The sequence below is a fragment of the Littorina saxatilis genome, linkage group LG2 (assembly GCF_037325665.1).
Source record: "Littorina saxatilis isolate snail1 linkage group LG2, US_GU_Lsax_2.0, whole genome shotgun sequence".
In the NCBI taxonomy this organism is placed as follows: Eukaryota; Metazoa; Mollusca; class Gastropoda; order Littorinimorpha; family Littorinidae; genus Littorina; species Littorina saxatilis.
Genome location: NC_090246.1, coordinates 93140303 through 93157107, shown reverse-complemented (window position 1 = coordinate 93157107; position 16805 = coordinate 93140303). Strand labels below are relative to the sequence as shown.

Genomic DNA, 16805 nt, shown 5'->3' with positions numbered 1-16805 from the left:
GGAGATAAATTTACAGAGGTTATGAACAGAAAGTCTGAAAATAGGTCTTAACAGAAAGGGGGTCTTAAAAGGGGGTTCCACTGTATTTATGATACGCAGCAGTGGTCCAGACTTAGAGAAGTATATGGTCATTTGTGAGTTTGTTCATATCTGTAGAATTTTGTGCAGTCATACAAAAGTAAGAGGTGTATTTTCTGGTATGTCAGTGGAAGATTACATCAGGTATTAACTTCCTAAACCATCACAAGGATTGCTCCAGGTTTACATGGGCTGGGACACTCAGCAGCAGGATGCCTGTTTGCCGACCTCTTTAGATTAACTTTTTTATTTTCATTTGTCATTTTCATTACTTTTTTTCCCCATTGCTGGGAAATTCGGCTTACTTCTTCCCAGTGGAAAGCTAGCAGCAACTGAGTCGGATTACCCAGGTGTGTGCGTGTTTAGATGTAATCAGCCACCTGCACTTATGGCAGAATGACCGAGGTCTTTTACGTGCCACAGTGGTGACACAGGGGTGGAACATGGATCCCGTCTCTGAGTCTGCACGTAAAGTTGACCCGTGTCCGTCCCGGCCCTGATTCGAACCAGTGACCCTCGGATCACAAGTCCAGTGCTCTACCAACTGAGCTACCAGGCCCCCCTTGCTGATTGCTTCACTTAATATCCTTGACCATAATCAGACATTTTGGACCAGCTAGGTCTGAGAGTGGTGCCTTACATTGTGCTGATGATGGTGCCGGTGCTGGGACGCATGGCAGATCACGACTCCTCAGTGCGTCTCATGGCCACACACTGTTTTGCCACACTCATCCGTCTTATGCCTTTGGAGGTGGGTCAGATACAGGTTTTCATAATTTCAGTGTGTGTGCTGGTATGATTGTGTCTGCATGTTGATCCTGTAGCTTTGAAAATGCTTTGAGTGAATGAAAGTATCTGCCACAGCTGAGGGACAAACATAATTATCATGTTTACTGTAAAATGTCTGAATAATACTTTAATAGTATAATACTGCGGGGGCGGGGATATAGCTCAGTTGGTAGCGCGCTGGATTTGTATTCAGTTGGCCGCTGTCAGCGTGAGTTCGATCCCAGGTTCGGCGGAAATTTATTTCAGAGTCAACTTTGTGTGCAGACTCTCTTCGGTGTCCGAACTCCCCCCCGTGTACACTACATTGGGTGTGCACGTTAAAGATCCCACGATTGACAAAAGGGTCTTTCCTGGCAAAATTGCTTTGGCACAGTTAATAATTGTCTACCTATACCCGTGTGACTTGGAATAATAGGCCGTGAAAGGTAAATATGCGCCGAAATGGCTGCAATTACTGGCCGTATAAAATTTCATCTCACACGGCATCACTGCTGAGCGCCTAGAACTGTACCCACGGAATATGCGCGATATAAGCCTCATTGATTGATTGATTGATAATACTTGTGACCAAGCTTTGAGTGAACCAGGTGTGTTAATGAGACCTGTGTGTGTGGCTCAGTCTCCTTGTCTGTGTTTGTGGTTGTTCGTCTGGTTGTGTGTTGGTTTATGCACCACAATTGTAATTTCTCATGTTTGAGAAAATGAAGTAAATTTGATTTGATTTGTATGTACTGTACACAGGTGAGTTTTTAACACCACCTGTCTGAGGACATTATAAGATGTTTGATGGGTTATTGACAGACCAGCTTTTTTGTCGTCCGAGGGGGAGCATATCGTCTTTTGTTTCATATTTATTGACCAAGGCCGAAGGCTGCGGTCAATAAATATGAAACAAAAGTCGATATGCCCCCCGAGGACCGACAAAAAAAGCTGGTCTGACAACAAACCACCAAACATCGTTTTTGTCATTATTTTGGTAGTGAGAAAATAAGATCACAATCAACACAGGGAGCCATGCTTTGAAACACGGGTCCCATGCTGATAACCACATGAGTTCCGTGCGGATAACCACTGGCAATCAAAGCTGGCGTGTGAAAGCAACTTTCTGTATTTTTGAGTTCATAAAATGTTGGGATGAATATGTCAGGTTTGAGGATGCACAGTTCTGTTTGTTCATCTCGGTATTCCGCTCCCTCGGCTTTCAGTTGTGAGTATTAAGCTTAGTAATCGAATGTGGAAGCTATGTTGGGTCAAAGGTCACAGAAGATTTGCGTTGTGCAGCGAAGGAAAGAATCGCGATCTTGTTTCCGTTTCAGTACCTCTTTGTTTTTCATTAGACCTGTCAATCTGTTTGCTCGACTTTGTGAGATGTTTGCATATCTTGTTGCTATTTTCTTTGCTTTTATCATTATTTCTTATTAATTTTGTGCTTCGTTTATCGATACAGCGTCTTGTGCACGGGTCAAAATGTGTGTGTCAGGGGTCAATTGGTTTGACTTGAACTTGACGTTTGTGTTTCTCACACAAAGATACACGCACTCCATGACTTTGTAAGAAGACATAACATATCGGTAGGTTTCATTTGTTTGTGATGAATTTATTGAAGTAGTTTAGTTTTTTTGTTTACTTTTGCCAGTTTGCCAGTTGGTTTTTGGAACTTTGCAAAGCAGTGTCGTGTCGTCTGTTTAGGTCTGGGGAAACGCCAATGAAAAGAGCCGAAGAATCCTCGAGCGTTTCTATTGGGTTTGCTTTTGATTATCCATGTAGTAGGGCTTCCTGCAACTATGGTAACCGGGGATTTATTCCCCGGGGAACATGAGATTTATTCCCCAGGTGCTTGTGAATGAAAATTCGTGAAAATGATGACAATATAAGATGTTTGATGGTTTGTTGACAGACCAGCTTTTTTGTTGGTCCGAGGGGGAGCATATCGTCTTTTGTTTCATATTTATTGACCAAGGCCGAAGGCCGCGGTCAATAAATATGAAACAAAAGTCGATATGCCCCCCGAGGACAGACAAAAAAGCTGGTCTGTCAACAAACCACCAAACATCGTTTTTGTCATCATTTTGGTAGTGAGAAAATAAGTGCACAATCAACCCAGGGAGCCATGCTTTGAAACACGGGTCCCGTGCTGATAACCACAAGAGTTCCGGTTTGATAACCACTGGCAATCAAAGCTGGCGTGTGAAAGCAACTTTCTGTGTTTTTGAGTTCATTAAATGTTGGGATGAATATGTCAGGTTTGAGGATGCACAGTTCTGTAGGTTCATCTCGGTATTCCACCCCCTCGGCTTTCTGTTGTAAATATTAAGCTGAGTGATCGAATGTGGAAGCTACGTTCGGTCAAAGGTCAAAGAAGATTTGCAGCGAAGGAAAGAATCGCGATCTTGTTTCCGACTCAGTACCTCTTTGTTTTTCATTAGACCTGTCATTCTGCTTGCTCGGCTTTGTTAGATGTTTGCATATCTTGTTGCTATTTTCTTTGCTTTTATTATTGTTTCTTATTTGTGCTTCGTTTATCGATACAACGTCTTGTGCACGGGTCAAAATGTGTATGTCAGGGGTCGTTTTACTTGAACTTGACGTTCGTGTTTCTCCGAACGTCTGTGTATCGAAACACAGATACACGCACTCCATGACTCTGTAAAGAAGACAAAACATATCGTAGGTTTAATTTGTTTATGATGAATTTATGACCTTTCATGAAGTAGTTTTGTTTTTTGTTTACTTTTGCCAGTTTGCCAGTTCGTTTGTGGAACTTTGCAAAACAGTGTCGTGTCGTCTGTTTAGGTCTGGGGAAACGCCAATGAAAAGAGCCGAACGGAATTCCCGAGCGTTTCTATTGGGTTTGCTTTTGATTATCCATGTATAACCTGCTTCCTGCAACTATGGTAACCGGGGATTTATTGCCTGGGGAACATGAGATTTATTTCCCAGGTGCTTGTGAATGAAAACTCGTGAAAATGATGACAACAGTATATGTCTTTATAATTTTAATGCAGAAGTTTTTGTGTCATTTTTCTTTGCCAACATGATTGTAATGTTAAGGTGCTTGCATGTATACACTTTTTCCGTTTGCTTTCAGGCTGGCATACCAGACCCTCCAGAGCTCAAGCCATCGTTAGCAGCAAGGCGAGAACAGGAGAGACAGTTCTTGGAGCAGCTTCTGGACTCTTCTAAACTGGAACCATACAAAATCACTGTTCCCATCAAAGCTGAGCTTCGCAAATACCAGCTGGTTTGTCAACTTTTCAGTGTTTGGTTTTGTAAATGTTAAAATAATAATAATGGCGCAAATAGTTCTAAGCGCCTCACAAAAACATACAGTCGAACCCACTTAAAACGAACACGCTAGTTACGAATTTTGACTTATAACATATTAGTTTTAAGTTCCCAACTGAATACCTCTTTCTTCATGCTTAAAAAAAATGCTTAAAACGAATTCTTTATAACGAATTTATGCTTATAACGAGCACTTTTTGGATTCCCAAGCATGCATAATGTCTGTAATTTACTCACGCTTATGACGAAATCTTTAAACTCGTCCCGAGATCGACATATCATGGGAATTTGAGAAGTTTGAATACATGTGTCAAAGTCTTCCCTTGCGTCGACTGCTTGAACCATTGCTCAACCGATCACTGAATAAAGTTAAACTGATTACACTGTACTCACAAAACAATTTCAAATTTAGAATCAAAGTGATTGATAGCTCAGACACTGAACATGAATGACTGACTGACGTTTATTTCCTTCGCGAATACCAAAAACGAAACATCAATGTTTTGAACGGGAGCCATTGCCAAAAAATATAGATGCCAGAGTGGTTTCCCTTGGACAAGGGAAACCACACTCTCAACGTTTGCGTTCGCCGGTTCGCGATAGTTTATCAGTCAGTCAGTGCTTTCGATTTGGATTTGAACATCATGTTGCAACAAAAAAACAAAAAAACTAAATTGGCCAAGGTTTGCTACCCGTCGCCAAGGTAAGTGATTCCGGACAAATGATAGGAACACCGCGAATGTGGACAGTGTCAGTGTGTGCGTGTGTGTGACCAAAAACGTAACAACTGGATGAAACATCTGTGTGCTCACTCTCACTCAAACTCAACAATCATCACTCAACATGAGACACACATGAACATGTAACTGAATATGTCACTTTATTGTCTAAACGTGAAGCAGCATGAAAGTTGCGAAAGAAACAAATTGAAACACCATAAAATGTACAAGACATCAATCAATTTTCTTAATACGAATTTTGGTTAAGACGAACTTTTTTTCCGATCCCCAGTGATTCGTCTTAAGCGAGTTCGACTGTACATACATAAATAAATAAATAAATAAATAAATAATTGATCTTCTTTGAATTTAATCTGCTGCTGAGGCAGGTGGTGTCAGTAGTATAGGTATAACTTTCCTGGTGCACTGTGTGTGTGTGTGTGTGTGTGTGTGTGTGTGTATGTGTGCGCAAAACTTGGTGTTTAGTTTAATTGCTGGTTCGCATTCTTCAGCTGATGATAATTTTTGTTTTGTTTTTGGAATGATAAATTCAAGCAACAAGCCATCTTTAGAAGAGAACAAAGTTTTGGTATAACTCATGTTCATTTAGAAACGTATTAGTATTTGCAACCTCTGTTGATGTACACATGCTGTCTTGTGTAGGATTGTACAATCTTGCTTGGGTTTTGTTGTTGTTGTTGAGTAAGTGTATGTATCAGCATTTGCAGTTTTATGTAGAATAATGTAAGTTAGTGAGGTTTCTTGATGAAGTACGTGTAATGATTTTGTGTGTTACAGGATGGTGTCAACTGGTTAGGTTTCCTGAACAAATACCAACTCCATGGTATTTTGTGTGACGACATGGGTCTGGGCAAAACGCTGCAGTCTCTCTGCGTGTTGGCCACCGATCATCAGCGACGACAGAAACTTCATGAGGTTAGTATACACAGTACACTGTGATAAAAATGCAGAGCTGCCAACTGCTGCTACGTTTTAAGAGCAATTGCTAAGCCAAGCTAAAGATTGCCAGGTTAAAACAAATAATCACAAGCATGCAACAGATCCATTTTTTGTGTGAGTCCTGGAACTTAATTTTGCTTCCCACTCTGTGTAGCGGTCACAAAATTGGTCATACATTTATAAGTTGCTTCACTTGAGGCTTCACAAGCGTTAGCAGGTTTGAAAATGGCATCAAGTCAGGTTTATTTATCTGTGTGCTTGCATCACTTGGATGATAGAAAACTTTTGCTTGGTTCCCAGTACTGTGTGGTGAGGTTATTGTTAAAAGTCTAGATTTACCATGACAGCCAGGATACACGCTTTGGGGGGAAATTACTGCAAAGACTGCTTTTTTTTCATGCTTTTAATCTAGTCTCATCAGTTTCTGTTGTATGTTCGCAATGTTTGATGTACTTAAGAACAAGAGAAAATGATGTATAACTCCAGTGTAAATTTGAGTTTGTTTATTTGTTTGTTTTTTAAGGAAACAAAAAGCCCCGACAGCGCCCCACTGTCATCCATTGTGATCTGTCCACCAACGCTTGTTGGCCATTGGGTTTATGAAGTGAAGAAATTTGTGGACGCTGAGTACCTCAACCCTCTGATGTATGCTGGCCCACCAGCAGAAAGAATCAAGTAAGCTCAGCATACAATAAATTCACACACACACATACCCACTCACACATGCACGCACGCACGCATGCGCATGCACACACACACACACACACACGACGGGCGCTGTGGCGGGGTGGTAAGACGTCGGCCTCTTAATCGGAAGGTCGAGGGTTTGAATCCCGGCCGCGGCCGCCTGGTGGGTTAAGAGTGGAGATTTTTCCGATCTCCCAGGTCAACTTGTGTGCAGACCTGCTAGTGACTTATCCCCCTTCGTGTGTACACGCAACCACAAGACCAAGTGTGAATGGAAAAGATCCTGTAATCCATGTCAGAGTTCGGTGGGTTATAGAAACACGAAAATACCCAGCATGCTTCCTCCGAAAGCGGCGTGTGGCTGCCTAAATGGCGGGGTAAAAACGGTCGTACATGTAAAATTCCACTCGTGTAAAAACACGAGTGTACATGGGAGTTTCAGCCCACGAACGCAGAAGAAGAAGAAGACACACACACACACACACACACACACACACACACACACACACACACACACACACACACACACACACCAACCAAACAAACAAACAAACAAACAAACAAACAAACAAACATGCAGGCACACACACACACATATGCATGTGCACTCTTTTTACATTTGAAAGAAAAGCAGTAATATGACCACAAACAGTGACCCAACCCAAGCTAATGGAATGTCTATGTGTGTTCCAGGTTACAGAAGAAAGTCAAGAAGCACAACCTCATCGTGGCCTCCTATGATGTTGTTCGTAATGACATCGACTTTTTCAGGTGAGTGATCAGTGTTATTTATTCACATTTTTTACTGTTAGAATTAAGTAAAACAGTCTTTAGCATGTATGGTGCCAAATTGAGCACCTGGAGATAGGCAGCTTAAAAATGTACTCTGTAGCTTTGATATATATTCATTAGGATGGGCGCAGTGGCCTAATGGATAAGACGCCGCCCTCCCAAGCGGGAGGTCATGGGTTCAAATCCTGGCCTCGACCGCCTGGTGGGTTAAGAGTGGAGATTTTTTCGATCTCCCGGGTCAACTTATGTGCCTTATCCCCCTTCGTGTGTAGACGCAAGCACAAGACCAAGTGCGCACAGAAAAGATCCTATAATCCATGTCAGAGTTCGGTGGATTATAAAAGCACGAAAATACCAAGCATACCTACCCCAAAAGCGGCATATGGCTGCCTAAATGGTGGGGTAAAAACGGTCATACATGTAAAATCCCACTCGTGCACAAAAAAAACCCACACGAGTGTACTTAGGCCAAAAAAAAAATAGGTCTGTTTATGGTAACATAGGCCCAAAAAATAGGGTCGGTAGGTCATGATGTTGTTGTTTTTTTTTTGGTTTTTTTTTCCAAAAAAACATATTTTTATGTTATTTTGCTGATTTTTTTTTTTTTTTTTTCTCCAAATGCCAAAAAAAAGTCTAGGGTCGCACGAAAAAAATAGGGTCGGTCGGGTTACCGTAAACAGACTATATTTTTTTTTTGGCCTTAGGAGGTTCAGCCTATGAATGCAGAAGAAGAAGAAGATATTCATTAGAATCCGTCATTGTCTTTTCCAGTGCCTTGAGATGGAATTACTGCATCCTTGACGAGGGCCATGTCATTCGCAATGGAAAGACAAAGGTAAGAAATGTATTGTTTTTGTAGTTTTGTTTTTTTGTAATGTGATATATATCTCTGACAACTACTGTAGTTAGCCTTTCTTTCTCTTGTTCTTTTTTGCAGTTATTTTCTTGCAAGTAGTCCTTTGTGTCTCTTGTATCCTATACCTTAAAGCGGGGGGGGGGGGGGGGGGGGGGGGGGGGGAGGAGGGGTGATGGTAGGGTGGGGTGGAGTAGGTGGGGGGAGCTGGAGGCAGGGAGGATTTTTTCAAATGGCAACGTGAGCAAATAATGGCAAGTGATGTACAGTGTATGTCCATTGAATCTGTAGATCTTTCAATCGCATCAGTGTAATATCCCTTAAACTAGTGTTTCTAAAATGCAAAGAAAATCTCAAAGCAACTGTGTCCATTTGCTGAATAATTTTCCATGAAACGCTTCTTGCAGTTGTCCAAGGCGACCAAACAACTGATCAGCATGCATCGCCTCATCCTGTCTGGCACGCCCATACAGAACAACGTCCTTGACCTATGGTCACTCTTCGACTTCCTCATGCCGGGATTTTTGGGTACCGAGAAGCAGTTCCAGGCCAGATACGGGAAACCCATCTTGCTGTCGCGAGAAGCCAAGAGCACGTCCAAAGAGCAGGAAGCAGGTGTGTTTTCACTGGAGATCTGGGCTTGTGTGCATGAGAAAGTGCCCAAATGGGTGGAAACAAAGCACTGGGTGTGATTGGTTGAAATTGAGCTTAATTTGTTTGAGGTTTTCACATTACCATCACAGCGCTTGCTTCCTACCCAGTTTGGAACTTTCTCATGCATACGACCCCTGGAGTTGTGTTCCAGTTCATGATTTATCTGAAAAGCTGGAATATCTGCAAGATTTGAAGAAGCAGATTTTGTTCATTACTGGGTTGCTGAAAAAGGCTGAAAAAAACAACAACATACCCAGAATGCTAAAAAAGAAAACATACCCAGAATGTTGTTTTGTAGAGTTGCAGTCGGAAAAAGTAACTTTTTTGTTAAATGTATTTGTGTTGCTGCATTAAATGGATTGGTTCAAAGCTATAATTAGATTCTGTGCATGGCAGCTCCAAAAAATATGACACCTCCTTTTTTAATGCTTATCTATACGCTTTTGTAATTCCAGGTGCTCTTGCGATGGAGAAACTGCACAGACAAGTTCTGCCGTTCATCCTGAGACGTATGAAGGAAGATGTGCTCAATGACCTGCCGCCCAAGATCATCCAGGACTACTACTGTGACCTCAGCCCACTGCAGGTAAGCAACAGGGGGGGCCCAGGTAGCTCAGATGGTAGAGAACTGGACTTGTGATCCTAGGGTCGTGGGTTCAATTTATTAAAATTTTTGAATTTCTCGTATGCAACAAAACTAGTTTGAAACAAGAGAACTGATAATACCAGGGATGCATATGAGGAGAAAAAGCAGACATAAGGTTTTGATGCAAAATAAAATTGTCAATATAACACTTACCTCGACAGTACTATTCTTGCACATTATCTATTATAGGCCGAAAAAATTGGACAAAACGCTGCGTGGGTACAATTATCTCCCATAACCATGCGCCACCGTGGATCCCAAGCACTGTCTGAGTGCTTCCCCCTTACAGGATGTAGGTGGCGCGTCCTCTTTCTTTTTTCGCGCGTGACAGTAGGCTGTGTTTCTGCTGCGCTCCCGGATTATTTTGGATTCTAGAGTCTTCTTTTCTGTGTGGATTACCACCTGTTGGATTTTTGTGTGTTATTCCACTTCTGGCTTGAGGCTACGTTGTTTTTCTTCCAACTTGTGCCTCCGTTGTTGTGTGGCGGACTCGGCGTGCCTACCGTCCTACTTCGTGGTGACCGGTCGTCTGCTTCTCGTTTCGCCTCATTCACTTGAGTATTGACCTAATTTTCTTTGAATTTTGTTAATTCTCGATTTTTTAAGGGTACGTACAGGGCGAGGTAGGATGTCTCGTCTTGTTTTGGGCTCTGGTTCTACGGAACCAGAGTCTGCCGGGGGCAACCCTTCTCCGGGCGCACAGCGTCATGTTTTGCGCACGGACAGGGGGACCTTTCGGCGCTCCGACTCTCCCTCCCCAAACGCTTTGCGTTTGCGGCGAGGGAGGGCGGAGAAAGCCTGTTTGAGCAAGCTCAATGCGAGCTTGCTCAAACAGGCTGGGCTTGAACCTGGGACTTCGGGCGGGGCTGCGCCGTCGAAGGTTCGGGGAAGGTCGAGGGGAAAGAAAAAGCGTCTTTCTCCTTCTCCTTCCGTGGAACACGCTTCCCCCCCTTCGACGCCGTTGTCCGGCCCTCAGTCTCAGGCTTCAGCTCCTCCCGGTTTCAAGCCTGGGGGGAAGGTTTCCTTCTCCTCCCTGGCTCGAATCCGGGGGCGGGTCGATTCCCAACCCTCTTTGGGGGTTGGTGAATCTGATCTAGGGGCTACGGGAGAGACTCAGGTTTCGACTTCTTTCTTTTCCGGTGCCTCTCCTGTGCCCTCCTCGGTTTCCACCGCTGTGGAAGCCAGGAGGGACACGGGTCCTCCTCTGAACTCCCTCGCTGGGTCGTCTACTGCTGTTTCGACAGTAGTCTCGGACTCATGGGGGGGGAGATCGGAGGAGATGACGGGGTCTATGAATTCCCTCCCCGCTGGGGTTGGGATGCGAATTGACCCCGTTCAGGGCGGTCCTGTGGGGGCAGGGGTTTCAGGCATCGTGCCTACGACCACTGCTACTACGGTTCCCTCTGACGTCCGTGTGACTGGTGGCTGTCCCTCTATGAAACGCTCCGGCCGACTAGTTACTGGACGTGGAGGTGTTCGACAGAACGTGGTACTTCTGTCGAATGGTCAGGGCGACGGGAACATTGTTTCTGTTGCTCAGACCGACACCTCCGACCGGACCGTCTTGACCCCACGCCATTCCTTAGCGTCTGGTGTTCGGGTGACGGATGGTCCGGACCAAGGGTCCGGAACGGTCCAGGCTTACGGGTCGGGATCGAACCGGACCCACGGGTCCCGACTGGACTTGACCTCCGGGTTTGGTCCGGACGGGACCCATGGTACGGGACCGTACCGGACCTTAGGGTCCGGTGCGGGACAGTACCTCTGGCCCTTGCCGGACCCCCGGACCTACGGGTCCGGATGGTACGGTACGGGACCAGTGGTCCGGTCGGGACCGGACCACCCGACCACCTCTGTTGGTCCGGGTGGTCTGGCACCGAACCGGAACACACCGGACCACCGGACCTACGGGTCCGGATGGTACGGTACGGGACCAGTGGTCCGGTCGGGACCGGACCACCCGACCACCTCTGTTGGTCCGGGTGGTCTGGCACCGAACCGGAACACACCGGACCACCGGACCTACGGGTCCGGATGGTACGGTGTTTCCACGTCCGGACCGAACCACCCGAACACTTTTGTGGGTACGGATGGTTCTGTGCCGAACGGGACCTCCGGATGGTACGGGACCGGACCGGACCACCGGACCGGACCGGACAACCGGAACACCGGACCACTCGACCGGACCGGACCGGACCACCGGAACACCGGACCACCCGACCGGACCGGATCGGCACCCCCGACCGGACCGGACCATTTCTTTTCTGATCAGACCCGATGGGTCCCTGTTCAGTCTATAAATGGCGGGGGTTCGTTGGCTGGACTGACCCAACAGTCGCAGGGTTTTTGTTGTTCTCTCCCTTCGGCTGCTGGAGACGTTTCGTCTTTGGGGCAGGGGTCTTCGCGGCCTCTTGCTTCAGTGGGCGTTTCGTCACAGTCTACTTCATCACTTTCGGCTCCTCCCCCTCAAGCTTCCTACACTCCTGCTGTTGAGGAGTTGTCGGGAAGTGAAGAGGAGAGTGAGTCAGAGGACGATGGGGAGGAGGATCAGGGTCGCCCTGAGGTTAACACTGATCCTCTACCCTTGCCGGTTTCTGATGGAACTTCCGAAGCTATGCTTCGTACTTTCCAACAGTACATGACAGACATCACGCGGCGTCTTGACGCCACGGATGCCTCTCTTAAGCGTCTGTCGTCTAGTGTTCCCAACCCTTCGGTTGACACACAGGACGTGGAGTCTGAGGACGAGAGGCAGGAGGCTCTCCCTCGCACAGCTAGAAGGACGTTTGAACAGTTTCAGGACGTCCTTCCCTCCGACGCCCTCTCGTCCTTGGAGTCCGCTTCGGCCCGGGCGCGGGAGGCACACGCCGCGTCTGCCGGCGGCTCGTTTTATGAACGATCCGGCCGCCAGCAATTCGCGTTCCACCCTAGTCTTAGTGCCACGGTGGAAGCGGCAGCACATCGCCTGAGGAGTACAGATTCACGTGCGAACGCGACCTATGTTCCTCGGGAGGACGCGGATTCAGTGCCGTGCTTTCCTTCGGGAGGCGCACCTCCACTGTTTCCTCGTGTCCAATCTGTTTCGTCCCTCCCTTTTCCCTTTGACTCTCGAACTCTCCCTTTCCAGACTTCGAGTGTTCAGGGTGGGGCTGACGGTGATGTGTTCGTTGGGGAGGTGCCTTCGGTCAAGAAGGTGGAACTGAGCTCTGCTTCGTTCCACAATCTTGAGGCCACCGTTTCTTCCATTGTCGAGGCCCAATCACAGGCCTTGACATGGATGAGCACGCTGTCCACACTGTTGGACCCTCCCGATCGGGCAGAGTCCGATTCCACTCGGGTCCTTGACACGGTTCGAGTGGATCGGGCTTTGCATGCCGTGCGATCGTGCGTGACGACTGCGGCAGAATTGGCCATTGGAACACGGGTCCACTTGTTGGCCCTGTTCCGTGATCATTTTCTGGCTACTTCTTTAGTGCCTCCGGATATGAGGAAGAGTCTGAGGAACACGTTTCCTCAGCCTTCTTCCCTTTTTCATCCGGGCACTGTCCGTTCTGTGGTGGAGTCCACACGCCAGAGGAACACTGATTCTCTGATGGTTGGCCTCGCTGCTTCGGCGACGTCGGCGGGGAGTAAGAGAAGTGCTACAGTCACCTCCAGCTCCCAGCCTCAGAAGAAGAAGAAGAAGAAGCCAGTTTCACTGCCTCCTTCTTCCTCCTCTCAGGCGCCTGTCGCGTTCCCCCCTGCGGCCCCGGCTTCTCGTGCTCCCAAGCGCAAGAAGAAGGGTGCTCAGACAGGTAAGGGTAAGCAGCACCACCAGGGGGGTGGTCGCAAGCCTGCGCCTGCCCGCCAGCAGAATTTTCAGTGAGTCCCGGCCCTACGTTGACGCCCCCTCAAGTTGCCCCTCTTTCGTCCGTCGGTTCCCTTTTTCGGGCCCGCGACATGTGGGGCAGACTGGTCTCCAACCAGTTTATCTTGAGGGTGGTGGGGTCGGGGTTTTCTCTACCGCTGTCGTCACAACCTCCATTGTCCGCTCTACCTTTGACGTTCCCCCCTCCTCGAGACCCTGCCAGATGGCAGGCTCTTCAAGACGAGGTGAACTCGTTGGTCGAGAAGAAGGCTGTCTACCCCCTTTCTCAGCCTTCTCCGGGGTTCTACTCCCGCCTGTTCACCGTCCCCAAAAAGGACGGCAGGTTCAGGCCGGTGTTGGACCTCTCCACCTTGAACTTGTACCTTCGCAGGTGCAAGTTCAAGATGGAAACCCCTTCGTCGGTCCGGTTGGCCATCCGGCCAAACGATTGGGCCACGTCTGTGGACCTCCAGGATGCTTACTTCCACATCCTGGTGGCCCCGGGGTACCGACATCTGCTCCGGTTTGTTTGGGAGGGCACAGTGTTCGAGTTTCGGGCCCTCCCATTCGGCCTGTCCTTGGCCCCGCTGATTTTTACAAAGGTGGTCAAGGAGCTGGCGGCGTTGGTCAGAGCTCAGGGTGTGCGTCTGCGTCAATATTTGGACGATTGGCTCACCCTGGCCCAGTCTCGCGATCAATGCCTCCAACACACCCGGCAGGTCCTGGAACGGACCCATGCTTTGGGGTTCCAGATACAGTGGCACAAGTCAGACCTCGTGCCAGCCCAGCAGTTTTGCTACTTGGGGATGGCGTTCGACACAGTGCTTTACACTGTGTCTCCCTCCCCGGACAGAATCCTCTCCCTGAGGCGAAAGATCCTCTCCATTCAGGCTTGCCGCGCTGTTCCTCACAGGCGGCTGGCGGAACTGTTGGGTTCCATGGAGTCTGTCGCTCTGCTGCTGCCCCTTGCAAGGCTACACAAACGTCCCCTGCAACGGGCAGTAGCAGATCGGACTTCCAGGCCTCTCGATTACACCGAGTTGGTCCAGATCGGGCCTTGGTTTCACGAGGCTGTAGTCCAATGGCTGGACCCGATCTGGCTCAACTCTGCGGTGCCTATCCAACCGAGACGGCCGTCTCTCTTCCTGTACACCGACGCTTCTACGCGGGGTTGGGGGGCCCACCTGGACCTGCACGAGGCCCAGGGGGTCTGGACCCAGGAGGAGTCCCTCCTACACATCAACTTTCTAGAGTTGGAGGCGGTTCGTCGGGCTCTGCTGGAGTTTCGCCTCCTGATTCGGGATCAGGATGTGTTGGTCCACGGGGACAACACCACATGCCTAGCTTACCTTCGCCACCAGGGGGGCACCAATTCTCGGTCCCTCTCCCTGTTAGCGGAGGAGATTCTGCTCTGGTGCCAGACCAATCAGGTCCGGATGTCAGTCCAATTCGTTCCGGGGAAACTGAACGCCCTGGCCGACATTCTCAGTCGGGGCGATCAGGTTCTCCCCACAGAATGGACCATCGCTCACAACGTTCTACGGCGTCTGTGGGCAAGGTGGGACCGTCCTCTGATCGATCTGTTCGCAACTCGATTCAGCGCTCGGCTTCTCAGGTACGTCAGCCCCTTTCGAGACACGAATGCGTTCCACGTGGACGCATTCACTCTCTCGTGGAGGCTCCTCGATGCTTACGCCTATCCCCCGACATCTCTGATTCCGAGGGTACTGGCAAAGTATCTGCAGGAACGGCCAAGACTGATTTTGGTCGCGCCTTACTGGCCAACAGCTCCGTGGTTTCCAGATCTTCGCGGTCTCACCCACGTAGACCCTCTACCTCTGAATCTGGACGGGGGAAGTCTGCTCCAGCCTCGATCAGGCCTCCCTCATCCACGTCCAGAGAGTCTGTGCTTGACCGCATGGCTCTTGTGCGCTCCAAACTGCTTGCACTAGGATTGCACAAGAGTTCAGTAGAGTTTTCCTTGAACGCTAAGAGGCGATCAACTAATCAGCTCTATGACTTACGCTGGAGAGCTTGGGCCTCCTTCGCCTTGTCCAAGGGGATAAAGCCGCTTTATCCCTCAACACAGGACTTGGCCAACTTCCTGGTGGAAGTGTATCAAAAGAAGAGTCTTTCTTCTAAGACTCTTCTTGGATACAAATCTGCCATCACTTCCACGATTGCGGCTGCTACTGGTCGCAGACCTGAACACTTGATCAGTTCCTCCCTCATTGCTAATGTCCTTTCGGGTATTAGCAATGCAGCGGTGTCTAAACCTCGGGTTTCATTTCCCAAGTGGGATGTCTTCCTGGTTCTCAAACTCCTGCGTAGCAAGGAGTTTGAACCCCTGGCAGGCATTAGTATCAAGTTCCTGACTTTTAAGACTGTGTTCCTCATCGCTTTAGCCACTTGCCGTAGACTCAGTGGTATTCAAGCTTTGAGTGGCCTGGAATTTGACATTGAGTTCACCACACATCAGGTGACGTTGGCTTTCCTACCAGACTTTCGAGCCAAGAATCAGAATGCCTCGGAGTTGTCCAAACCAGTAGTCATTCAAGCCTTGGCTCCCACTCTTGAACATGATGACCCTGATCGCTTCCTCTGCCCAGTACGTGCCCTTAGAGTGTACCTGGATAGAACACGTAGCTTTCGGTCTTCTAAGCGGTCACTGTTTGTCTCGCTTAATCCGAAGTACCAATCGGATATTTCTAGACAAACTTTAGCTCGTTGGCTGACCTTGCTTATCAAACAGGCTTATGTTCATGCTCAAGTGGATGTGGTCCCTGACATCAGGGCACACGAGATTCGGGCTATCGGCTCCTCGTTGGCGCACGTGCGGGGTGCCTCGCTCCAAAGCATAATGGCGGTCGCGTTCTGGAAGACTCCAGCCACGTTTATTAACCACTATATGCGAGACTTTTCCAGTCTCAGGCTTGACCAGTCGTATGGCATTGCCAAAGCAGTGGTTGCCAGCATGGTCACGTCAGTCTAAGGTATTTTTCTTGGGTATATTTTCTTTTACAGTAGTACTGTTCGAAAATTGCCTGGGTATCTTAATCCTTGGATTTAAGTGATTTTGATTAAGGAGTTTAATACTCTACATATCACCCTCACACCACTCTGGTATTCTGTGCAAGAATAGTACTGTCGAGGTAAGTGTTATATTGACTGTAAGGCTTCTTTTTAAGCCTACTGTCTATATGATACTTACCGAGACAGTACTATTAGAGTTTCCCTCCCGCCTCCCCTCTTGATATGTTATGGGCTTTTTGAGGGTCTGCAGCTCATAAAGAAAGAGGACGCGCCACCTACATCCTGTAAGGGGGAAGCACTCAGACAGTGCTTGGGATCCACGGTGGCGCATGGTTATGGGAGATAATTGTACCCACGCAGCGTTTTGTCCAATTTTTTCGGCCTATAATAGATAATGTGCAAGAATAGTACTGTCTCGGTAAGTATCATATAGACAGTAGGCTTAAAAAGAAGCCTTACATT

The 16805-nt window shown here is 48.0% G+C and overlaps 1 protein-coding gene across 1 annotated transcript in view; it reads left to right on the top strand.

Moving 5' to 3' along the window:
* The window catches only part of LOC138954898 (TATA-binding protein-associated factor 172-like), a 53814-nt gene that overhangs the window by 29200 nt on the left and 7809 nt on the right, over window positions 1-16805 (top strand). Inside the window, exons 25-33 of the mRNA XM_070326649.1 lie at window positions 681-829; window positions 3956-4108; window positions 5670-5807; window positions 6355-6506; window positions 7212-7289; window positions 8082-8145; window positions 8571-8778; window positions 9273-9403; window positions 14063-14311. Coding sequence (XP_070182750.1) covers window positions 681-829; window positions 3956-4108; window positions 5670-5807; window positions 6355-6506; window positions 7212-7289; window positions 8082-8145; window positions 8571-8778; window positions 9273-9403; window positions 14063-14311 — 1322 coding nt within the window. The remainder of the gene's footprint in view (window positions 1-680; window positions 830-3955; window positions 4109-5669; window positions 5808-6354; window positions 6507-7211; window positions 7290-8081; window positions 8146-8570; window positions 8779-9272; window positions 9404-14062; window positions 14312-16805) is intronic.